At 39.8% G+C, this 24266-nt stretch overlaps 3 protein-coding genes across 11 annotated transcripts; 2 read left to right on the top strand and 1 right to left on the bottom strand.

The window, feature by feature from the left end:
- The first annotated feature begins 246 nt into the window (after positions 1 to 246).
- Positions 247 to 11149, top strand: LOC122666266 (B3 domain-containing protein IDEF1-like). 7 transcript variants are annotated; one of them, XM_043862436.1, is made up of 12 exons: positions 247 to 489; positions 527 to 917; positions 963 to 987; positions 2432 to 2743; positions 3020 to 3069; positions 3159 to 3443; positions 4452 to 4541; positions 5056 to 5156; positions 9926 to 9972; positions 10086 to 10162; positions 10268 to 10289; positions 10385 to 10702. In XM_043862436.1, the coding sequence occupies exons 2-12, from the start codon at positions 633 to 635 to the stop codon at positions 10411 to 10413; spliced, it is 1323 nt and encodes a 440-aa protein (XP_043718371.1). In that variant the 5' UTR covers positions 247 to 489; positions 527 to 632; the 3' UTR covers positions 10414 to 10702. The 7 variants fall into 7 exon arrangements, with proteins under 7 accessions (XP_043718371.1, XP_043718372.1, XP_043718366.1 ...); XM_043862437.1 differs by lacking the exon at positions 10385 to 10702 and having other exon boundaries at positions 10268 to 10327; XM_043862431.1 differs by lacking the exons at positions 10268 to 10289; positions 10385 to 10702 and adding an exon at positions 10709 to 11149 and having other exon boundaries at positions 248 to 489; positions 5059 to 5156.
- Positions 11150 to 19585: 8436 nt separating this feature from the next.
- Positions 19586 to 21656, bottom strand: LOC122663857 (pentatricopeptide repeat-containing protein At2g20540-like). The gene has a single exon (XM_043859511.1). It carries the CDS (start codon positions 21592 to 21594, stop codon positions 20020 to 20022), a length of 1575 nt encoding a protein of 524 aa, XP_043715446.1. The 5' UTR covers positions 21595 to 21656; the 3' UTR covers positions 19586 to 20019.
- A 172-nt stretch (positions 21657 to 21828) lies between these two features.
- On the top strand, positions 21829 to 23716 carry LOC122664937 (DNA-directed RNA polymerases II, IV and V subunit 12). 3 transcript variants are annotated; one of them, XM_043860979.1, is made up of 4 exons: positions 21829 to 21864; positions 22090 to 22153; positions 22232 to 22324; positions 23491 to 23714. In XM_043860979.1, exons 2-4 carry the CDS (start codon positions 22114 to 22116, stop codon positions 23511 to 23513), a joined length of 156 nt encoding a protein of 51 aa, XP_043716914.1. In that variant the 5' UTR covers positions 21829 to 21864; positions 22090 to 22113; the 3' UTR covers positions 23514 to 23714. The 3 variants fall into 3 exon arrangements, with proteins under 3 accessions (XP_043716914.1, XP_043716915.1, XP_043716912.1); XM_043860980.1 differs by having other exon boundaries at positions 21838 to 21876; positions 23491 to 23716; XM_043860977.1 differs by lacking the exon at positions 21829 to 21864 and adding an exon at positions 21925 to 22007 and having other exon boundaries at positions 23491 to 23716.
- Positions 23717 to 24266: the final 550 nt, after the last annotated feature.

Here is a 24266-nt window from a genome sequence, read left to right on the forward strand (position 1 = left end):
CTAAGCTCATCTAAACAGTTGACACGTGCCCTTCAACAGCTATGATCAACTGAAACATGGTACTACAATTGAATCCAATGAACAAACCCCCATCTGCATGTCTGCCACGTGTATGCCACCAGTAGGGTTATTTTGGTCTAAGAAAATTCCCCTCTCTCTCTCTCTCCCTCCTTCTCTGACATTAGAGGGGAATAGTAGAGATTCAAAAAATTTAAGAGAGAGAATAAATCTAATGGCGCGAGAGAGAAAACGGTCGAAACGTTGCGTATCCCTTCCACCTTCCAAGAGCTCAGAGAGGGACATCCATGTCGATATCTTCTTCTTCTTCTTCTTCTTCTTCTCCTTCTTCTCATCTGCGGTCCTCACAGAACGTTTATAGGATTCTGTCTTCTCTTCAGATTCCTCTCTAAATTTAGCGGAATCACAAACAGCTCTAACTTTAGCAAAATCCACTTTTCTTCTAACTTTAGCAAACTTTCTTTAATGCTATTCATCTTTAGTCTGTCTTTACACACTGTCATACTCGTAACCGTCAGTAACCTCTCTTTCTTCCTCTGTAACTCTTTTTATATCTCTTTCTCTTCAGACTTAGTTTAGGTTGGTTCAGTTTCTGTGAAGCTTCAAGGGTTTCGATGCAGAGTCGTGTTCTGGAAAATGGAACTAGGGCTGCTTCAGCTGGTAATTCTGCCGTTACGTTGGTTTCGGGAAGTTATGAAGATCATTGTGAAGAGAAACCCAAGATTAATGAAGCTGGAAAACGGGTAATTGATGAAGTGATGGATAAGGGAAGCCCTTCAAGATCTTCAATTCCTGTGCCCAGCTTGATTTCTGTTACGGCGTCTACTGTGGAAGCGCTTTCGATGAATTTGGTTCAAGGTTATAGAGTTGGAGGAGCTGGGGAGTTGATCAATGAACAAATCATGAGAGTTAATCAAAATGTCATGGCTCCGGCTGTGGCTTCTGTCCCGGTGTTGCCATCACCAACAGGTTAGTGGGTTTTTTTTTTTTTCCTTCCCCTTGATCTTGGCATGCTTTTCTGGGAATGACTAAGAATTGGTAAGGCTGCGTATGTAACCACGTGAAATGAAATCATCACTTTGACCTTGCATAGCATTTGAAATTACAGGTATATTGAAAGAAAAAATGGTATTTTTTATTTTTATTTTTTTTTATGGTATTGACTGGAATCGTTTTGTTGAACATTGAATCGATGTCATGTCCTATGGAATTATTTTGGGATGTAAACGAATGAACTTATTTCTAAATTTCTCAGCATTCCTGCTATGATTTCATTTTAGATGATGAAGTTATGGGCTTACATAAACACCATGCACGACCCAAATGAAATTACTTCACTTCATGTGGTTTATAAAAACAGCAAGTATTCTCTTTATGAGTGTGGTTGGAAAGATGTTTCTATGAGTGTGACTCAGTGTGGTTAGATTAAGTAGTTCATTTAACATATAAATTCATTTCTTCATGTTGGTTGTACATTTGGCTCTGTGCTTTAATGTATGCATCTCATACATGGATTTGGTCAGTCAAATTGAAAAAGGTTCGGACATAGACATAGGAGATTATAGGGCCACTGCAGAAAAGTTCACTTTAATTGAAAACATTGATGTCCTTAGTAACAGAAAAGCTATTAGCTCTGCCCATGAGTCTCTGTTCTATTAGTCACCATCACTAAAGGAACCTCCTAGATGTCAACAATCTGCCATGCTTTTTATTCCTGAAGCACGAAGGACCATTCTACTTAAAATTTTTTCTTTTCTCTAAAATTCTCAAATCCATCTAGACAAGTAACATGCACCCCCAAGGAAAGCCCCGAAAGCAAGCTCAAGTAGCTTTAGTGAACTTCTCTTGATAAGTAACAGCAAGATTTTAGCAATATATGGAGTAGATAGGCATAAAACTTGAACCCATTGGTCAACAAGAGTACAATAACAAAACTATAAGCAATACCTGTACAAAAAATCTGGTAGGTCTATATGGAGTAGATAGGTATAAAACTTGAATCCATTGGTCAACAAGAGTACAGTAACAAAAACAGCTCCTATAAGCAATGCCTGTACAAAAAATCTGGTAGGTCTCATTTCCAATAAATTCTTTCTCAAGTCGATGCACATTCCCCCAAAGATATCCCAATTGCATATAGTACTAATGAATGACAGTTCTCTCAATGCCTTTGAAATTCTGGGGTTTCATTATGTAGAAAACGAAACCTATAATGATACAGAAAAGAATGGAAATCGCAAACAATAATCACACAAATGTTACTTTTAGTGATATTTGTATTGTGCTGTTAGATGATTCTTGGTTATTGATCATGAAACTGTCATTGATATTGCTACTTACCTTACTGCTGGACTATGGCAATTTTAAAAAATGTACACATGAACATGGCTATCTTGTAATTGTCCCTTTTTAGGTTTTTTGCAACTTGGGACTTCGTTTAGTCATGGAACTTCAGAGGTTAGCTCCATCTTTCCTGGGCTCAATAGTTCATGGTGCTCAGAACCTGTAGGAAATCCATATCATCTGCGCTACTTTCCATACAACAACATGTGTTTCTCAAGTGCTGCAGCACAGAATCTGAAGCGGAAAGTTGAGATTTCTGGGAGCTCTTACAGACCAGCATACATGGAAAGCTTCTTCAGTCATGTGCCAAGTGGTTTTTACATGACGGGTTCTCTGCCCCTGCGGGGATGGAGTGACAGAAGTTTTGAGAATCCAAGAAAAGGTCAAATCTCTTTTCAAGAAAATACTTCTATTTTCCACCCATGGGCTTCCATATACAACAGTGCTGTATGTGTATAGTGATTAGTGAATGTTTACTAATGGGTGTAGTTTGGTGCAATGTGTCACACATCTGGAGTGTGGCTTTGAAGGGTGGTTTCAGCATTACTGGATCTTCTATTCATTTTTAGTTCAGTGTCAGCAAATTTTCTTACTAGATTAACTTATTCTAATCCTATATTATCTAGAATTTCACCAAACTAATTGCTGTGACTTGCAGTCTTTATGCCTGTTCAAGCTGTGTTTCAGAATCGCCTTTCCCCAGCTTCGGTAGGGCACTAACACTGAATAATTCAGTGTCCGCATCCCTCAATCTGAAGCAATTTAAAATCACACACTGAACGTTTTCCAATTTGCAGGGTCCACAGATTTGCAATCCTTCAGGTGGTTGTACCTCGGCTACCATGCACAAGCGGAAGGTAGTTCGTCCAAGTTTCTCTAGCAGCTGGAATATGGCAGCCATTTCAAATGGCACAAAGAAGGATAATTCAGAACCTCCAGATAAACTTAGGCGGACTGTCTGTCGGGAACGTAACTCATTGGGGGTTACTCCAATTGGAAGGGAATCATTTGCTCTTTCTTGTTCTGAGCCTCAGCCTGGATATGTTCCTTTGGCATGTTTGTATAAACCTGAGGATGACAAGGTCTGGACTATCTCCTATTCTATTGAAATTATCCTTAAAAACAAATAGAAGGTCTAGAATATCAATCAAAATGAATTTATCATGGAAAGGTGGCAGAAAATGCACAAATGCAGGTTTCCGTGGCCCTTGTATCTAACATGAGTTATCAGAACCTTTGACATGATTGGAATATGGAAATATCCTGTCCAAGAATAAATTCATGCAATGTTGGTAAACTTGAAAAATGGTTAACAAAATTGACTGAATGTACTTTTTGGCATGGGAGATCTTCTAGGTGGGGGCGGCAATGGGTTGGCTGGCCTGGCATTGGGTGGTCTTCTGCCTGGATTTTGCTACTTGTCACAGCCAGGCCCGGGCTTTATTTAGGTCAACCTGGTGTATATATACAGCATATGACTCTAGTTCAAGATTTTTTTTTCTTGATGAGAAACTCTAGTTCAAGATTATATGTATCCAAAGTTAACTACTGCTTAGCCTAATTACTTAACAGAGTGAGTATAAAAAGAAACATAACACTTAAACATCATATTCTCATTGATATTAAGAACCTGTCAATAGTTATGTCTGAACAGATCATAATGAAATAATAGATTCAAAGCTGTTTTGATGCAGTTAAGGGTGTCCAATCGGGTCAATTGGGCCTTGGAATACTTTATTTTGGCCCATGGTTCGGTTCTATGGGCCTTGAGCTTGTTATTTTTTGGTTTCTTAATTTAATTGGCTTTTTTTATAAGCTCAAAAGTTGGGATTTAAGGGGGTGCACAGGATTAAATATAGGGATGAGGTTTATCCAATACGTGGGGCCCTTTATTTTATTTATTTCGTATTTTTTCTTAACTTTTTTCCTTCCCTCGCTGGGCACTAACATAGAGCTGTTTTGTTATGTCTAATTTATTAATTAGGATGATTCAGTGCTTTGGGATTTCCACCAATATAATGATATCCATTTTCGTTTTTGTTTTACACTTGACATCAGTTGAGGTTTAGTTCTGATTCTGATATTTTCAGGTGATTGAAGGGAAAGGTTGGACAGTACTTGTACAGAAGGAATTACGGAACACTGATGTTGGTAACCTGGGAAGAATCGTGCTTCCAAAAGTATGATGCCCTTAAGTTTGTATTTTATAATCTATGGTTGTTGGAAAAGAACCTAGGGTTTGACTATGGAAATGGGTACTCATATCTTCCTTACAAACACTTCTACACATGCTATACATGCAGGTGGTTTGGACCACATTGACAAGTCCCAGATAGGCAGATATTCTCCAACTTAAACCAGTCCTATCAAATGATGCTAATAATTTTTATCTCCAATAATTGCATTGTATAATATTTTCTCAAACAGAAGGGAAACAGGTGATAATTTGGAAAAATTATTTATTGGAATAGTTAGAGTTTTTTTGTCAGCTGAATTCAACCCTAAAGATCTTCTTGATTTTTTTACCATTTTATCAGCTTGTCTTTTCCTTTTTTTTTTCTGTTGGTATTTGCATGTTAGGGAGATTTGACTGCACATACTTCTGAGAAATCCTCTTGTTTCCTTGATCTGATACAGTGTTGCTTGTGTGGATTAAGTTAGGACCAAAGTTTTTTCTTTTCTTTGCTTTTGTAGAAGGATGCAGAGGCAAATCTTCCTACTCTAACTGTAAAAGATGGATTAGTTCTACAAATGGAAGATATGAACTATTCAGTTATTTGGAAATTCAAGTATAGGTAAGTTGAAATGGTTTTTTATTTTTTATTTTCCGTATCATTTCAGTAGATATTTCAATCTGAAAATATCTCATATGACTATGAAAATATTGCACATTTTTTAAACCTTTGAAAATGTAAAGAAATCATACAGACTATGTTGATATCTTACAAAATGATGAAATAGATTTAGTATCACAATCCAGATATGGTATCAATCCATATGCGCTTCTGCTGGCCAACATATCTTAACCTTCGATGCTATAGCCATTGTCAATTGATTCTTAATAAATAAGTTGAAATAAAAGATTAAGACACTCTTCCTACTGTTTCTGTGCAAAGCCCCCACAAGATAGGTAGTTAGTTTCCTTCATTACATATTGTGTGTTTTAACTTTGGCTCTGTTATGTGACTGAGCAAGAATGCAAGATACTACTAAGTGTAAGGTTAAGACACTCTTCCTACTGTTTCTGTGCAAAGCCCCCACAATATAGGTAGTTAGTTCCCTCAATTACGTATTGTGTGTTTTAACTTTGGCTCTGTTATGTGACTGAGCAAGAATGCAAGATACTACTACGTGTTTGTTGATGTTAGATTACTTATATACTGAGAAATAGAACAAATTTTTTTTAGCATTTTGGTTCCATGTATTATTGAACATACTAACTTATACCTTTTAGTAGCCTTTAACATGTCATAAGTCTAACAAAAAAAATTTTTTACTGATAAAAATTAATGGAGAGGGATAGGCACACCGCCTGTGTGCAGTAAGCTAGCAGGCAGCACCAATGGGGGCATGGGACGGAGCATCATACAGGAGGGGCAAGGGAAGAAGATTTAGAACAATAAAAGCTTTCACCTAGAACCAAGCAACTCCAGAGCACGGTAGCACCAATCCTGAACGGTAAAATATGCTGGGGCCTTGCAATATTTGATTGATCACAATCTTGTATATTCCAACAACAAACTCAGCCTTATCCCAACTTAATGGGGTCGGCTACATGGATCCATTCAAAACAGCGTAGGAAAAACTGAGGTCTAAATAAAAAAGAGGGGAGGGGAAAGAGATGAGAAATACAAAATGGAAATTAAAAATGAAAGAAGGGAAATAAAAAGAAACGGAGAAAAGAAAAAGAAAGATGAAAGATGAAAATAAAAGGAAAGAGGCACAGCCGAGCAAGTCAGGAGAATTTCAGCTAAATGGGGCCTGATACATGGATCCTAGCCCTCCAATAGGCTCTATATGAGGTCATACATGGTACAAGACATAGACTATGCATGTCCTTCCTCACAGCTTCTCCTATGGTTATTTTAGGCCTGCCCCTAGATCTTTTAGCTCCTTCAATCAGGATCATATCGCTCCTCCTTACTAGGGCGTCCCTAGGCCTCCGTTGAACATGACCATACCACCTCAAACGACTCTCTCGGAGCTTATTGCTGGTCAGGGCAACTCCCAAGTCAGCTCTAATATACACAATTCTGTATGTTCCATTTACTATAAATGTTCCAAGGTCATTTGAAAGGAAACACTCCTACCCCAGAAGGGCGCCCTCGCTCTCTTGGCAAAATGCTTCGAAATGAAAGAAGAACGTCTTCGCCAAGGCCACAGCCACCCCCTTTCTTTGCCCGCCGGTTGCCTAGCTCATTCTTCCATTTTGAGATCTGGATAGTCTCGCGTACTATTTAATAATATTTGATAGAGATATGAAATGCATGTAGATCTGTTATAAAATTATGGTCAAACTGTGTGCCTTGGTAGTTGGTACGTCTCTGTAATGCAAGGCCAGATCTACAATAGTTCACTAGACTCAATCTCTCAACAGGATTAAAATATAACAGTCAAATCACTCAAAGTCAACCAAAAGTCAACCTTTTCTGATGAAGGTCAAAATCTTGGATTCAATCACAAACAAGTAGAATAAGTATCCTTCAGAAGATGGGAGAGAATCAGTGGTCAGATTGAGAGTGATCAAAGCAATTCAAATCTGAAATAGAAAACTCAGTAAATAGGAAATCTGAAATTCAACCAAATCCAAGAACTGGATTGAACCCAAACTTGGATCTAGTCTTACTCTAGATAAATTCAAATCTGATGGCTGGATTCAAAATAATTAAACAAACCTCAAATCTGGAATCAAAATTTGCAGAAATCAGGAGATCTTGGTTAGCAACAGATTGGCAAAGCAGATCACGCCAAAACCAAGGTTGAGTTGCCCCCTTGGGTGGCTCTTTAATATCCCAGAGTTTGGTCCTGGTCTGACAAACAGAACAGGTTCAGGTGTCCAAGCAGTTTGGGTTGAAAACTGAGGCAGAACAGAGTAACCACAGGTTGTAACATCAAGTATTTCTGACAGGAATCCAATCAGCACATTTAACCAATGAATAGAAGTTGATTAAAGAGGTTGAAACCTCTTGGTTTAGAGAAGCAAATAGAACACATCAGTAATAATCGACAGAGAATCTCAGAACAGTAACAATTGCAGGAAAACAGAACATAAGGGAAGAAGATAAGTAACCTATCTCAGGTCCTGGGTATCTCACCCACACTGTTTCTCACAGATCTTAGGCCAAAGGGAACTCAGCTTCAGCCTTCATGCGTTAATCAAATCTTGTGGCATTGAGTCTTACAATGTATTTATAGCAACTAAAACAAAGTCCTACTGTGAATAGGAGTCTTCCTTAGCTAAGTAGCTATTACAACGTAAACTAAAATAACAATAAGACTTAAATAGACTTTCCAAATTGAATTAGGAATAAAATAAAGCAATTAAATTAAACTATTAAGCTCCCATGAGCTGGCTGGCTCAATACTCCATTAGCCTGGCCCACTTTCAGACCTCGGTTCTTGCTGCTTATGAAGGGACACCGAGTGGACCAGCCTTGATCCTTCTTTGAAGCCCATTCAAGTGTCCCAGTCGGCATCACTTTGGAGTGTCATAGGTCTATCAGGGAAGGGGGGGGGGTTGGTTGGGCACTATGGTTTTATTGTGGTGGTTTGTAGCACTTAGTATGCTCTCCTTTCTCCTTTACTTTTTGTCACCTTGTTTCTTTCTGTCATTGTGTATGCTGTATTAATCAATTTTTCTAAAAACGAACTGGGAGTCAAACTGTTCTGGCCTATCGGTTGGCGGTGTAAATCTCCGTCTCAAAAAACCGATTTAATGAGAGGATGGTGTTCACAGGTATATTAGGAAAGAGATGTCTCACTCACAATCGATGTGAAATTAACACTCCCCCTCATGTGTTGGGGGGTTGGAACCACCGTACATGTGGACTGAAACAGGAAAGGGAGGATGGAACTAGACGGAATAGTAAGGGAGGCAAGATGTAACGCACTCTGATACCATGTAAATCTCCATCTCAAAAAACTAATCTAATGAGAAGAGGGCTTTAACAGTAATACTGGTAAAGGGATTTCTCACTCACAATTGAAGTGGGATTAACAAGCGGTACGGCGGTTCGACAGTCTGAACAATCTGACAATAAAAATAAATAATGTAATAAGTTGAAGTATGTAATAGAAATGTAAGACTTAAGTGCGACTAGCATGCCTGGAGTGGTTTTATTCTCCCCGAATTCATGAATTTGCTCTTACATTTTTTAAGTAGATACATGCATGCGGTTTGGAGTTCAGACTGTTCGGTTTGAAATCTGGTTGATCTGACTGTGCAGTCTGTTGACTTTTCAACGGTTTTCAAAGGACAAGCAGTCAGCACCCTGGGACGGATCGCCACACCGAAAAGGTCGATCCAGATGGTCTGACTGCCTGGTCCGACGGACCATGAAAACCCTGGTCTTTTCAGTTAATAAAATTTAACAAATGTTTTCTTACATTGCCATGCAAAATGAGCAATTTACATGGTCACCTTGTTCTGCCACACAGAAGACTGATGTTGCAGACCCAACTGTTGGATATCTAGGGACTTGTCTGGGACCCTGGGTTTTCTAAGTGTCAAATTTCAGCCTCAAATTCAACCATTTACCCTCCCATGCAATGACATACTCTTCCCTGTATATATACTCCTGAAGTCCTATTTACCTTCTTCGTAGTCTGAGATTTTTAAATGGTTTGTTTTGTCATGTGGCCAACTCTGATTGGGTTCAAACTTGACATGTGAGCATTGGACCTTGCGGCCCACCTGCCTACAAAATTTCAATCCAATCTGAGCTGCATGTGGCAGAACCATGTGCTCGTGCAAAGATTGCTTATTCTTGTGCCACCATGCAGGAAATCTCTTTCCATAGAATTGATTTACTGATCATTGAAAACTTTAAATATATAATTTGAGGTCTTTGCTGCACTACCTACAATCCTACATTTCCCAGTCTTAGAGTGTATGGTTCAACTATTCTTTCTTAGCTTTTTTGTTTCTATTTTACCTCTATTTGTGAATATGCCCCTTTAGATTATCGAAGCTTTTATGTTGATTGTCTTCTGCCATGGGACTAGCTATTGATGGGTGAACCACACTGAATACATGTCTTTGTAGTTCGCACTTTCTTGGCTTTTTAATATTTCGCTCTCATGTCTTGCCATTGTTCATTATGCTAGTACCCAATGGTAAGCATTTTACTTTTCTTTTTTCCTCTTTTTTTTTTGGCTCCATTATCAAATTTCTCTTTGGACAAGCTTTAATTGATGTATGAAATGTTCTGACATGCAACTGTAGCTTCTAAGATTTCTTTGATATTACTATGTAGAACATGGGCATCTGAAGGCTTCATTTACTAGGATTCACCAGTTTTGTTGTGGAAATTATCTGAACTTTTGCTTTCAACTATCTGTTCAGGTATTGGCCAAACAACAGAAGTAGGATGTATGTCATGGAAAATACAGGCATGTCAAAATTTACAATGTGACTACGCAATTTTTTTTCTTCTAATTGTTGTTTTCAATATATCTGTGGATTCCTTTACTATCTTTTCTGCCATACTTCTTTTTTCTATCAGGAGATTTTGTAAGAATGCACAACCTTCAAACTGGCGATTTCTTCATAATCTATAAAGAAGAGTGCTCTGGACAATATGTAAGTAGCAGTCTTCCTAGTTCATCATTTGAAGCCTTGTATGGCCATTTCCTCCCTGTAGCTCAATTGTAAATTGTTAAATCTTTTCTAATGAGAAATACTCAGGGTGTGAGGATAGGAAGAAGCTGCACCCCCACTACCAGCTTCTGAATCTATGATGAGGCTGTTTAGGCTAGGGTTGCTTATTCACTTCAAGGGGTGGGGGGAGGAGAGGGAGGGTTACAAGCAGGGTATTAGAGTGCTTCCATTAAATTGTCTGGTGGAACAATCAGGGGATACAAAGCATTTTGACCTATGTAAATTCTATCTGAGTCAAGGACTCGGGGTGAAAGTGGTGAATTATCGGAAAAGAACATTTTGGAAGATTGTTACATTTGTCTAGTTTCATTGAAGTTTGTCTTAGAAACTCTTGTTGGAATTTTTCACACAAATATACTTGACAGGCAAAGCAGAGGGTGGCTTTTTTCCTTTCCACCTTCCCTGACAAGGTATTCCTTTTCTAGAAGAAGTTGAATGGCTAAGGTCCTACCTATTTTTCTTTTTAAGATTGCTCGTGGTAAGAAGAGAATGAGATCATGGTATGCTGATATAGAGGAACCAGGAGACCATGGCAGGATGGAGGATCGGGACGCAAGGACCAACAGCCATGCAGGCTTAGAACATGGAACCTCCTCAGTACCAAGTGGTGGTTATGAGGTCACAAGGGCTGAAACTTTCATGGCAGGCAAGTCATTTGATTCTAACAGAGATACTGATGGGCCATCTCCAACTGCATTCACTTAGTTACCAGATCTTGATTCCGATGACATTCCTTAATAATCTCTTAGCAATTATTGTTTCCCCATTACTGAGAGTTCTCTGTTTAGGTTTTTGTAATGTCTATGGGTTTCATAGTTTAGTGAAAGCATGGAAAATGACCTGAGGCCGTTGAAATTTTAAAATGTCACTGTGGTCAATTTTCCTGATGAAAGTATTCCTGATTTTTTATTTATCGCTGTATAACCATTTTTCTGGTACCCAGTGGATCTTGTCCTTGTTACTACAACATGCATAGACAAGGGAATGTTTCATTCGAATGATTTAGGTTATACCTGCATCTGGAACAGTCTTAAACAATCGAGGAGACTGCGTGAATGCATGCAGTGTAGCAGATGCTAGATGGAGTATTGATTGTTAATAATATCTTGATGCCCCATTGATTGGTTTGTACTTTGGAGTAATGTGCTAAATTAATTTCAGCTTTAACTTGGACTGGGAAAGGAATATAGAGAACAGTTGCCTTTGTAAATCTTTTCAGCTGGCTTATTTTATGAATTTCCGCTTAATTTTTCAACTGCTATTTGTTACTGTATTCATTAATTCCCTGGATTATTTACTTGCATTTTCTAGATTGTTTGGATCTGAACCTCTTTGATCCAGTAGAGGTAATATCTTTGCCCTACTTGGCGTAGTCGGACTACAGCTGAAATGTTGTGTGGCCAGCATCATTTGGAAGCAAATACCTTAGCTTATTTGTTGTATGACATTTTAAACTTGCTGATGCAACATGTCTGTCTGGGTTGGATTTTATCGCTTGCTAGCAGAATTATTTGGTCACCTAATTGAAGTGCCGCATACTCCGTCCCAAACTCTGTCCCACCGCTGACGCGATATTGTCCGTTTTGATAGGTGGGTCTCACAGCTTTAAAACAAATCATACCAAGTAAAAGAGGTCATAGCATATATGCGTATTCCATGACACATCTCCAGGCGATGTGGGATTTTCTGTGGTTCAACACTTTAGAGTTTGAAGTTCTCCAGGGTTCCTCCACTGCTTATACTACTATACAAAAAATTTCTTTTTAGACTCTATACTATCATTTAGAGAAATAAGATTGGTTAAAAAATGGAACATGTTTAGATAATGGTGTGGGCAATATGTCTATTAAATCTGGGTTCCACCTGACCTTGCCATGTGGTAATAGACGATTTAATTGGAAAGCTTGATGTATGTGCTTCAAAACCATTTTCATTTGATAGAAAAGAAAAAGGAAATCTCCATTTGAAATTTCAAGAGCAATGAATATTTTTCCCATAATTTCTGTTGTTGATATTGGAAGCCAATGGTAACAATATATCATTTTCTCTTTTCATTTGGTAGGAAGTCTCAAGTGATCTTAAGGTACAATCAACTACTGCCAAAACCATTCTTATTGTCACTGAAACAAATGCAAAGAAAATCAGAGTGATATTATTGACTTTGGTTTTCATGCATGTTTTAACATAGGAAGGATTTCCCATATGGCCCTTGCCATGACACATTGGATAGAGGCCCATTTTTTTTTTTTCTTTTGGGTGGGAGGTGGGGAAGTTTCCAAGGTCTCCTACTAACATATCAAGTTTTAGCCCAAATAGAGTTGTCCGTGTTTTTTTCGAAAGAAAAAATACAAGTTTTCTTAATCCCCCTAAATGTTAGAGTTACTAGTAGTTATGTTCTAAGGGTAGTTTGGGAACTAGCCTGTTAACTAGTTGCCCTGTTTTGTAATTTCTATCTTTTTCCCTTTTTTACTGTTTACCTCCTTAGGGAGGTGTATGTAATTCCTTTACTTCTACTAATGAATCAATATAGCTGTGGAGAGATATCTCTCACACACACAAGTTACAACCGAAATATTATTCCTCCATTCTCTTGTTCTCTTATTCTTCTTCATCTTCTTCTCCTTCACTTACCTATATTCCCAACCTAGAAACCAACTTGGTATCAGAGCCAAAAGGTTTGAGAGTCGTATCACCACTCTTTTTCACATTTTTTCCCTCTCTTTGAAATCCTTTGAGTTCTAGGGTTCTAGGATTTCAAAGAAGAGGTTCATATGTAAATCCTTTGCTGAAGTAATATGACATAGGTTTTCTACAACCTATTTGGTGATTGAAGATGGTCCTTGAGATAGTGTGGAGCTCCTTTGAAGTTATTTTCAAGTAAACCAATCAGCAGCCTAGGGTTCCGCCAGTTCAAGGTTGCAGACCATCTCAGTCCTTCTTTCGATATCTTTTTGGAGCTTGGAATAGCTCAATAGAATCGTACAAGGGTCCCTTCTATGCTCCAAGTGTGCCTCCTTGATGAATGAAGGTATTGTTCAAGCATAGCTCAGTTCCGTTGGAACTGTTCTGCTGCCCAGATTTCCGCCAGTTCAAGGTTGAATCAATGGCTCAGCTTCATTTCAGCATGGGTTTGACTGTTGGACCAGCCCATTAGGATCGTGCAGGGGTCCTATTTATTGTGCTTGTGGTCCTCTTTGATGGATGAGAGCATCTTTTGAGTCCACCTCAGTTTCGTGGTGACAGATTTTCTGCCCAGGTAAGCCCGATAATGCTGTATTGTCCTTGTTCTTGCATTTAGGGTATGTTGGGTTTCTTGTCTGGTTGAGAAGTGATTATGAATATCTGTAAGTGAGTATTGGAGCTTGTTTAAGCTGCTTTTTCTTATTGGGGAGTGTGGGAGTGAAGCTTTTTTCTTGCTGGAATCTCTGTTTTGTGTGTTGGGATAATTTCTGTGGGTTGAGTGTGCACTCCCCCTTGCTGGCTGTTATTTGTTTATGGTCAAGTGCTATTTCCCATACACTATGGTTGATACACCTACATCTGAACTTGGTTCGGCTACCTCACAGCCTCTCCCCATAGCTCCTCCCATTGTCTATGAGAATGTGCCTACACAGATTTCCTTTGTGAAACTTGATGGCACTAACTATTTGGATTGGTCACACTCCGTAAGGCTTTCACTAAGAAGCAAACGGAAACTTGGCTATATTACCGGTACCATTACCGCTCCTGAGCCTACCTCACCTACTTATGAACAATGGGAAGCCGACAATTCTACAGTCATGACATGGCTGATTTTCTCTATGACCCCTGAGATTGGACGGAGGTTTATAAGAAAGGAGACTGCCAAGGCCATCTGGGACAGCGTTTCACAAACTTATGATCGGGTGGGTGACTCTGCCAAGGTCTACCAGCTTCACCAAAAGATCAACTCCATGCGACAAGGTGATAGGACCATTTCTGAGTACTATAATGCCTTTCTTGGCCTCTTGGAGGAATATGATCATTATAGAGATCTTCACTTGAAGGACCCAGAGGACGAGGCTAAGGTCTATCGGACTCTTGAAAAAGAGCGTGTCTTTACCTTACTTGGTGGTCTGAATCCTGACTATGAGCCTATCAGACTTCAGATCTTAGGCCGGTCTCCCTTCCCATCTCTTAGTGAGGTCTGTAGTTACTTACAGAGTGAGGAGACTAGACGTGTTGCAATGGAGCCAGCTTCTGTATCTTCTCTTGAGAGGTCAGCCCTCAACTCCAGTTCTTCCCGCGACACCCGTGGAGGTGGTCGTGGCCCGGGGCCTGGCCGAGAGGTAGCTAACACAGTAGAGACAGTGGGTGCCAATAGTGTTGGTAGGGACCGTTTTAAATGTGACCATTGTGGGAGAACTGGACACACCAAGGATCGGTGTTGGTCTCTTCATGGTCGTCCTCCTAGCACACGTAGTCGTGGTGGCCGTAGAGGGGGAGCCCGAGCTCACTCTGTGATGACTGAGGCAGATACTATACCGGATGACCCCACCTTTATGGAGACAGTGGTTCGACGGGTCATGTCACGCCTTAGCACATCTTCTACACCTTCGTAGCCAGCTCCTCATCATCCTCGGCCTTACAGGTCTCTACTTCACCTCTCTCGCAGCCCAGTCTTGGGTCATTGACTGGTGCTATCGACCATATAACTGTACGTCCCATAATTATGATTCCTATACCATTTGCTCTGGTAAGGATAAGGTTAGAATAGCTGATGGCTCCCTATCCTCCATCTCTGGTAAGGTTAGTATTCCTGTAACCTCGTCTATTTCTCTTTCTTCTGTTCTTCATGTTCCTAACCTTACAGTTAATCTCTTATCTGTGAGTCACTTGACAAAATCTTTGAATTGCTCCATCACATTTTTCCCTTCTCACTGTCTTTTTCAGGATTTGGTGACGAAGAGGATTATTGGTAGTGGACGTGAAGAGCAAGGCCTTTATTTTTTTGACCCTTTTCTGCCCACAGCTCAGTCTTATGTGTGTGGTCATACTGAGAGTAGTTCTGTGGAGTCTGTTATGTTATGGCATAGGCGTCTTGGCCATCCATCTTTTGTTGTAATGAGGAAACAATTGCCTCACTTATTTTCTTCTGTTGTTTCTTCTCATGTTTTTCAATGTGAACCATGCATGTTTGCCAAACATTGTCGTTCCTCTTATCCATATCATGGTAATAGAACTGTTGCTCCTTTTCATCTTGTGCACACTGATGTTTGGGGACCTTCTCCTACTACCTCTTTATTTGGTTATCGTTATTTTGTGTCCTTTATTGATGATTTCTCTCGTGCTACTTGGACTATTTTGATGAAACATAAAAGTGATGTTTGTGATGCGTTTAAAACCTTCTATCAGATGATTCTTACTCAGTTTGACACCCGAATCAAAGTTGTTCGATCTGATAAAGGGGGGGAATACATGTTTAGTGGTCTCCAAAACTTCTTTACTGATAATGGCATTCTCCATCAGCTAGCGTGTGTTGACACTCCCCAACAAAATGGGGTTGCTGAGAGGAAGAATCGCCATTTATTGGAGGTCACCCGTAGTCTCTTGTTTGGTATGCATGTCCCCAAAACCTTTTGGTCCGCTGCTCTTCTCACTGCTTCTTTCCTCATCAATCGCATGCCTACCAAACTTCTTGACTACAAATCTCCCTTGGACATTTTATCTCCCAAAGTTTCAGCTTTCTCTCTTCCCCCCAAGGTCTTTGGTTGTGTTTGTTATGTGCATGTAAACAAATCTGCCCGCACTAAACTTGATCCCAAAGCTCTCAAGTGTCTCTTCCTTGGGTACTCTTCTACTACCAAGGGCTACAAGTGCTATCACCCTTCTTCTCGCCGGTGTCTTATCTCAAAGGATGTCACCTTTCTTGAATCCCTTCCTTTCTTTGCCCCTTCTCAGCATCCTCTTCAGGGGGAGAAGTGTGGAAGTGAACAGGCTGCTGATTTTCTTCATTCTCCTCTTCCTATCTCTCCTTTTATGTTTGACATTGGTACACACAGGACTGTGGATGTGGTTAATACTAGTGATCAATCTCAATCAGATGTGAACACAGAATTGGTGGTTGAAAGTGGTCCTAGTAAGGAGAAGGATTACCACATTACATACAGAAAGGGTGAAGGCGTACATAATCAAAGAAAGCAAACCTACCAAGAGTCCTCTTTGGATCCAGATCCACATTTTGAGCTTCATCACTCTCAGTCAGGTGACATCCCTTCTCCTCCTTGTGATTTAGACCTTCCTATTGCTGTTAGAAAAGGGAAAAGAGCTTGTACTAATCCTATAGCCCAGTTTATTTCCTATGATGCTCTTTCTCCCACAAGTATGGCCTTTATTACTGCTCTTTCTACAGCTTCTATTCCCAGGAATGTCATCGATGCTATGTCTGACCCAAAGTGGAGACAAGCTATGTCTGAGGAAATGATGGCCCTTGAGAAGAATGATACTTGGCAATTGGTGGACCTTCCTAAGGGACGTGTCCCAGTTGGCTGCAGATGGGTCTATACAATCAAATATAAATCTGATGGCAGTGTCGAAAGATACAAAGCAAGGTTGGTTGCCAAGGGATACAGTCAAGTCTATGGGATCGACTATCAGGAGACGTTTGCTCCTGTGGCCAAGCACAATTCTATAAGAGTCCTCTTATCCTTGGCTGCCAATAATGATTGGCCTTTATACCAGTTAGATGTGAAGAATGCTTTCCTTCACGGTGACTTGGAAGAAGAGGTGTACATGCAAACCCCTCCTGGCTTCAAAATGCCTTCAGCTGAAGGGAAAGTGTGCCTTCTCAAGAAAGCACTATATGGTCTCAAACAATCTCCCAAGGCATGGTTTGAGCGCTTCCGACAGGCTATTCTGAGAAATGGGTATTCCCAGAGTCAAGCTGATCACACTCTCTTTACCAAGCAGGGCAATGGAACTATCACAACCCTCATTGTTTATGTTGACGATATTGTGGTCACAGGGGATGATATAACTGAAATAAGTAAACTGAAAGACTACCTGGCACAGCAGTTTGAAATCAAAGATCTGGGTCCCTTGCGGTACTTCTTAGGGATTGAAGTATCAAGAACCAAGAAAGGAATCAACATATGTCAACGGAAGTTTGTCCTTGATTTGTTGACAGAGACAGGGATGTCAGGCTGTAAACCAGCAAATTCTCCCATTGAGCAGAATCATAAACTGGGAGAAGATTGTGGTTCTCCTTTGGTTGATGCGGGAAAGTACCAACGGCTAGTGGGGAAGCTTATCTATCTTGCTATGACTCGCCCAGATATCTCCTATGCAGTGGGAGTGGTGAGCCAATTCATGCATGCTCCCAAGAGTGGCCACTTAGATGTTGTGTACCGCATTATTAGGTATTTGAAGTCTTCTCCAGGGAAAGGACTATTATATGCCAAACACAATCACTTGAGAGTGGAAGGCTTCACGATCTTGATTGGGCTGGCTCCATTACGAGGAAGATCTACCTCGGCTATTGTACCTTTGTGGGAGGTAATTTGGTTACTTGGAGAAGCAAAAAACAGCATGTTGTAGCCAGATCTAGTCAGCGAAGCAGAATTTGAGCCATGGCTCATGGTGTTTGTGAACTCATATGGTTGAAAAGGCTTGTTCGAGCGGGATTTGCTATCGAAGGCCCTATGAGACTCTCTTGTGACAACAAGGCTGCCATCGTATTGCCCATAATCCGGTTCAACATGACCGAACCAAGCACATTGAGGTTGATAGGCACTTCATCAAGGAGAAGATTGATTCTGCCACATTTGTACTCCGTTTGTGCAGGTGGTGATCGGTGCGGACATCTTCACTAAAGCTCTTGGTTTTCCTCGTTTAGTACACTCTTAAGCAAGTCGGAATGCATGATATATATTCTCCAACTTGAGGGGGAGTGTTAGAGTTACTAGTAGTTATGTTCTAAGGGTAGTTTGGGAACTAGCCTATTAACTAGTTGCCCTGTTTTGTAATTTCTATCTTTTTCCCTTTTTTACTGTTTACCTCCTTAGGGAGGTGTATGTAATTCCTTTACTTCTACTAATGAATCAATATAGCTGTGGAAAGATATCTCTCACACACACAAGTTACAACCGAAATATTATTCCTCCATTCTCTTGTTCTCTTCTTCTTCTTCATCTTCTTCTCCTTCACTTACCTATATTCCCAACCTAGAAACCAACTCTAAAACCCTGAGTCCCCATATGGAGCCACCGTCACAGTTAAGCATGACATGCTAAAGTTTTTTTCCATCCGTCTCTGTAGGAAAAAAAAATCAGACCCTTGTAGAATCGGCTCCCTAACCCCGTAGGCTAGGACACGCCATCCGACTTACAGGCATCGATGGCTGTCATCTGGTACTAATGCGTTAGTATCTGACGCAAACGCGAAGATTTGAACAACTCTTTTAAAAGGAGATGGGTACTATAAAAGCTCTAAAATCCATTAAGAAAATGATGTTTTTTTTTAAGAAGTTGGATGAAAACAAATGGATGGCTAAACATACAAGGGACTACGACAATAAATGTGGGGAAATGATTAACCTTATTTCTAAAATTTTGAAACATGATAAATCTAGTCCATGGCTTATCTAGTTGGGATAAGGCTGAGTTGAGTTGTATATTGAAAAGGAGTAATTTTCCTTCACTTTATTTCTTTTGACTCAATATTTGTGCACATGTCTATGTCATCTTGTTAGTTTCAGCCCTAAAGGTCTACACCATGTAGTAACAAGCAAAAAAGCTAGTGTAGGTAAAGATCTAGAAGACTAGGGAAGGACCAATACACATTGGGCAGTATGGTTTGAGTTCGGCTTTGAAATTCAACAAATGGCCAATGTAAATGGTCGCCTATCTATCCAATAGTAGTAGGAATTACCACATAATCTTTTCAATGATTTGACATTTTGACTATTGAAATAAGGTAGAGAAGTTCCATTCTATCAATCCAACATTTGATCAGCCCTTCTCATGGTAACACTTTCACTTGATTTCCACATTAATTTCTATCCTATAATTAATGTTGAAGATTCATATTATAACCAATTTTTTGTAAATTAAAAACAATTTCAATTTGAATGTGTTTTTAAGACAATAAACTGCACATTCTACTCCTATAAAGAGAGGTGTTAAGACTTCAAACATGATATAAGGTAGAAAATAAATGATTTTGCAGAGCTAAATTACAACCTTTCACTGTAAATAATTTTGTTTGAACAGAAATTTTGGGTGGGCTTCCTTTTGTCCCTGGATGGAACAGATCCTGTGTTTGGAGCTTTGACATCAGAGCTTCCCCATACAAAAACTACTACATCAACAGAAATTTTAGGTGGGCTTCCTTTTGTCCCTGGATGGAACAGATCCTGTGTTCGGAGCTTTGACATCAGAGCTTCACACGCCATACAAAAACTACTACATCATAGTCTCTTCTCTTTTCTTTGGAGTAGAAATAAGTATCTTACTGCATTGTAATCATGTGTCTACTGTTCCAAACATTTCAACTTCTATAAAGCCTCCTCTAAACCTTATTTTTCTCCAATGAGTCTTCTTTAAGGCCTAGGTTCATTTTGCTCAAAACAGAAGCCACTCTAATCACAAAAAGGTGAGTAGCCATACCACCTTCCTCTTGAAGGGGAAGCAGCATTCAATTGAACCAAGTAGCCCTCCATATCATATCAAATGTTAAGGCAGTCTGAGCCCGCGTGTTCATTTACTTCCTGTACTGAATCCATTGCCGGATGGGGAATGTCCTTAGAGATCTTTCTTAGTTTTTCATCCATCATACTCATAACAGTAGCGGCTAGACCCCAGTTTCATTTGCTCTGCGATACCTTCTAAAACTAAGTAAATGTCTGTTTGAAGGCAATGCATCTTTGCTCCAGCAACAAATTCATGAACAACACCATTAACCTCAATCCAGCTACACCCAGGTTTCTTCTTAACATTCTGATCTTTCATCATCTTCCTTGTCTTCAACGCTTCTTCCCGCCTGTTAGCAGAACAATACATGTTCCAAAGAAGTACATATACCCCATCATCTTCTGATTCTAATTCTATGACCTTCTTTCCAGCCATTTGAGCTAATTTAATATTCCCATGAACAAAGCAAGCACTTAATAATGATCTCCAAATCACAGCATCTGGATCAGTTTGCATCTCTCCAATCAACTTTTCTGCTTCTTCAACCAAGCCAGCACGGGCAAGAAGATCTACCATACATCCATAATGCTCAATCTTGGGTTCAAGACCATAGACATGGCTCATTCTGTGGAACCATCTTTGACCCTCATTAACCAGTCCTGCATGGCTACAAGCAGATAAAAGAGCAACAAATGTCACCTCATTTGGGCTCATCCCAGTTCTTAACATTTCACAGAAGACCTGAATAGCACTGTTTCCGTCCCCATGAAAAGCAAATCCTGAAATCATAGTTGTCCAAGAAAATAAGTCCTTCATGGGCATCTCATGAAATATCTTAGCAGCCCTATCGAGGCTCCCGCTCTTTGAGTACATATCCAGTAGAGCATTGCACAAGGTAACGTCCTTTGAATTTAGATTAGTTTTGCTAATATGACTGTGGATCGATCTGCCAAGATCCAGAGCTCCAATATCTGCACAAGCAGAAAGAACAGCTACAATTGCGGTCGCATTAGGAGGCTCATCTCCCTCTGATTTCATTTTCTGAAAAAGTTCTAATGCTTGAATTGGTTTCCCTGCCCGGATGTAACCACTGATCATTGCAGTCCAAGAGATTGAGTTCCTTTGCGGCATTTTATCGAAAACCAAGCGAGCAGATTCTAAGTCATTGCACTTAACAAACCCATGAAGCATACTAGTCCATGAAGAAACATCTTTTATTTTCATCTCCAAAAAAACCAACTGGGCTGCTTCAATTCTTGCATTTCTGCTATACATATCGATCAGAGCATTACCAACTATCGGGTCAGAATCCAAATCATACCTGAAGATCATCCCATGAACCATCTTTCCATGACTCAGATCTTGTTTTCTCCCACAAGCCGAGAGAGCTCCTACAATTGAAAAGGTATCAGGTCTTTGACCCGTGCAGATTAATTCCGAAAAGAATGCAAGTGCTTTGCACGGTTGATCAATTTGCAAGTATAGAGAGATGAGACAAGTCCAAGATATTATATCTGGGTTCTGAATCTGATTGAAGACCTTGTGAGCTTCTACTGATTTGTTGAATTTGGTGTACTTGTTTAGGATTTTACAAGCAAGATGTTGAAGATGGTGAAGCCTTTGTGTTATCAATTGGGCATGGATCTGCTTGAGCTGCTCTAAGTTTCCACACTTTTGCAGTAGAGAATGGCAGTTGGTTCGGTTCATTTATACAAAGCCGTTTGAAACTTTTCGTTGTTGTTCACAACGAAGACACAAGAAGGATTACATAGCCTTTTGGTTCCAAAACGGAGGTAAATGTCCAATTTACCCTCTTTCCATTGGTCAAAGTTCCAACTTCCAAGTCCTCAGTCTTCAGCGACCCTTGCCCAGTATTTATAGTTGTTTGGATTCATAACTCTGATTCCTCCCTCCACACAACACAGCCCTAAACCCTCCTCTGCCCCCTCCGTCACTCCGGCGACAAGCATCTCAACTGTAAGTCTCTCTCTCTCTCTCCTGAGCAAAGTTGTATATAGAAAAGGAAGAAAAGCTCTGATTTTAAGAATTATACTTGGGTTTGCTTGCATGAGGGCTTGTAATCTTGTTTTAGAAGTCACTGATGACCGTCTGTTTCTAAGGTTCTTCACTTTTTTTTCTTGGGTTTTCCCTGAAAATTCCTAATTCTTTCCTTTTTTTTTAATGTGTTTTATTTTAATTCAGAAAACCCTAGTTTCTGAGTGCCCAATGGATCCACAACCCGAACCAGTGAGCTACATCTGTGGAGGTAATCCTTTGGAAGAGAGAAACCTTTGATTTCTTATGTTAAATTTGGGAATATGATGTGAACTTTTGTTTTGCTTAGATTGTGGGATGGAGAACACCCTCAAGCCTGGTGATGTTATTCAGTGCCGAGAATGCGGTTACCGCATCCTCTACAAGAAGCGAACTCGCAGAAGTAAGCCAACTTAACATCTCCTTAATCTCTGTTTCATTCACTTTCTATGCAATTCCTTGTTTTTGCTTTGGCATGAAACTGTCATCTGGAGGTCCACATATGTAGCTCCTTGCATTTAAGCTCAGAACTACACTGTTCAAACAGGCTATTTGTTTCTACAGCCTTAGTGACCTAGTTCAATTGATATGACTAGTTATTATTGATTCTGCACCAAGCCTCAGTGGAGCTAATTTTCCATCTGTGAACCCTTTTCCTTGCATCCTTGTTTGGATAATTATTTAAATGATTAAATGGGGGAAGAAAAAACGAGAATAATAGAAACTACAGATGGAGAGAGAGAGGATTTTTTTTTTTTTTTTGATAGTTGGGCCCTCATGGCCTTTTCTTTGCTAGGTGTTGGTCTTTGCTAACTGAGCAACCCCCTTGGGGTTGAGAGAGATGATTTGGTTAAAGATACCATCAGAGCCCAAGAAAGAACCCGAAGCCCTACCCCAACGAAATATTAGGTGCAGACTGAGGCATCAATTGGATCAACATAGTGTATCAACTGAGCAACCCCCTTGGGGTTGAGAGAGAAGATTTGGTTAAAGATACCATTAGAGCCCAAGAAAGAACCCGAATCCCTACCCCAACGAAAGATTAGGTGCAGACTATGAGGCATCAATTGGATCAACATAGTGTATCTATATGGTTTGATGTAATAAAGCCTGCTATAACTACTGATTGTGTACCAAACATAGGGTGACCAGTGGAGCTAGTTTTCCATCTGTAGCCCCTTTTCCTGTCATCTTTGATTTACTTATTAAATGGGAGAAGAAAGAAACTATAAATGGGGACAGAGGATTTCGTAAAAGATACCACCAGAGCCTGAGAAAGAACCCATCCTCTATTATTCTCTCAATAAAATCATTATTCATAAAAAAAAAATGCTGGAATTTTGTTTCTAACACATTTATAGTTTGTGGATGAACATAATGAAAGGAATAGTTGAAGATACTCTATGATTTCAAACTGTTTGGAGTATGTATGACTAAATTTAGATTTAACATTTTGCCAAACTAAGATTAGTGGCAGATTTGATGTTTTACTTGATGCACATATCTCATTTTACTTCACTGTCTCCTTCATAACTATTATGGTGATCATTTCCGTTCTGTTTGTACCAGTTGTTCAATATGAGGCACGTTGAAGACGAGCACGGGAAAGGATGGGATGACACAATTGCTTAACATTGAGTAAAACAGTCTGTAATTAGTAGTCCGTCTATTATGAAAGGTGAAAACTTGAATTGTCTGCTCGTGGGAGGGTCATCTTTGCTGTATCAGTTATGAATAGGTGAATGAGTGAATCCCAGTCTTGAAGAGTCCAGGGTGTTTGTTTGTTGAGTTGATATTTCAACTGATGTGGGTTATATACTCTTATCCAAAAATTTAATGAGATTCTAGTATGGATTATCTGTGTTATAATCTTTGGTACGTGTTGCTGCTGTCCCATTTCCATCACAATGTCACAAATTTCCAATTGATGCTGGCTTTGGCTAAAGACCAATTCCATTGGGGAGTTTCTATTGCACATGAAAATTCATATCTACTTATTATGTAAATGGGGAAGGGATAGGCACACTGCCCGTGTACGGTAGCTAGCGGGTGGCAGCAGTTTGGGGCACGAGACAGGGCAGCTGGGTCACTTGACTCACTTCAGAGAGGTGAAGAGAGAGATAGACACGGCAGGCGCTGGTTTGCAGTACACAAGCAGTGTGTCGAACCTTTTACCTTGGTAAATTGTTTACTGTATAAGGAATCCAACTCTATATTTTGGTGATCAAGTTCAGTTTAATTTTTCTTTGTGACATTCAAGCTGCTCCTGGTACATTTTAGATTAAACTGGGTCACCAAATTCCTTGAGTCCAAGTAGGTCTGTACTTCAGGTTTAGGGTTAAAAG

Source organism: Telopea speciosissima, chromosome 6 (genome assembly GCF_018873765.1).
Source record: "Telopea speciosissima isolate NSW1024214 ecotype Mountain lineage chromosome 6, Tspe_v1, whole genome shotgun sequence".
Taxonomy (NCBI): Eukaryota; Viridiplantae; Streptophyta; class Magnoliopsida; order Proteales; family Proteaceae; genus Telopea; species Telopea speciosissima.

What these genes read in the sequence shown, in the direction of transcription:
- LOC122666266 (XM_043862430.1), top strand. Translation starts at nt 633, where the DNA reads ATGCAGAGTCGTGTTCTGGAAAATGGAACTAGGGCTGCTTCAGCTGGT. An exon ending in TTTTGAGAATCCAAGAAAAG is followed by an intron (nt 2,744 to 3,019) that starts GTCAAATCTCTT and finishes TGTGACTTGCAG; the next exon opens with TCTTTATGCCTGTTCAAGCT. An exon ending in AAGAGTGCTCTGGACAATAT is followed by an intron (nt 10,163 to 10,708) that starts GTAAGTAGCAGT and finishes TTTCTTTTTAAG; the next exon opens with ATTGCTCGTGGTAAGAAGAG.
- LOC122663857 (XM_043859511.1), bottom strand. Translation starts at nt 21,594, where the DNA reads ATGAACCGAACCAACTGCCATTCTCTACTGCAAAAGTGTGGAAACTTA.
- LOC122664937 (XM_043860979.1), top strand. Translation starts at nt 22,114, where the DNA reads ATGGATCCACAACCCGAACCAGTGAGCTACATCTGTGGAG. An exon ending in AGTGAGCTACATCTGTGGAG is followed by an intron (nt 22,154 to 22,231) that starts GTAATCCTTTGG and finishes TGTTTTGCTTAG; the next exon opens with ATTGTGGGATGGAGAACACC. An exon ending in CAAGAAGCGAACTCGCAGAA is followed by an intron (nt 22,325 to 23,490) that starts GTAAGCCAACTT and finishes TGTTTGTACCAG; the next exon opens with TTGTTCAATATGAGGCACGT.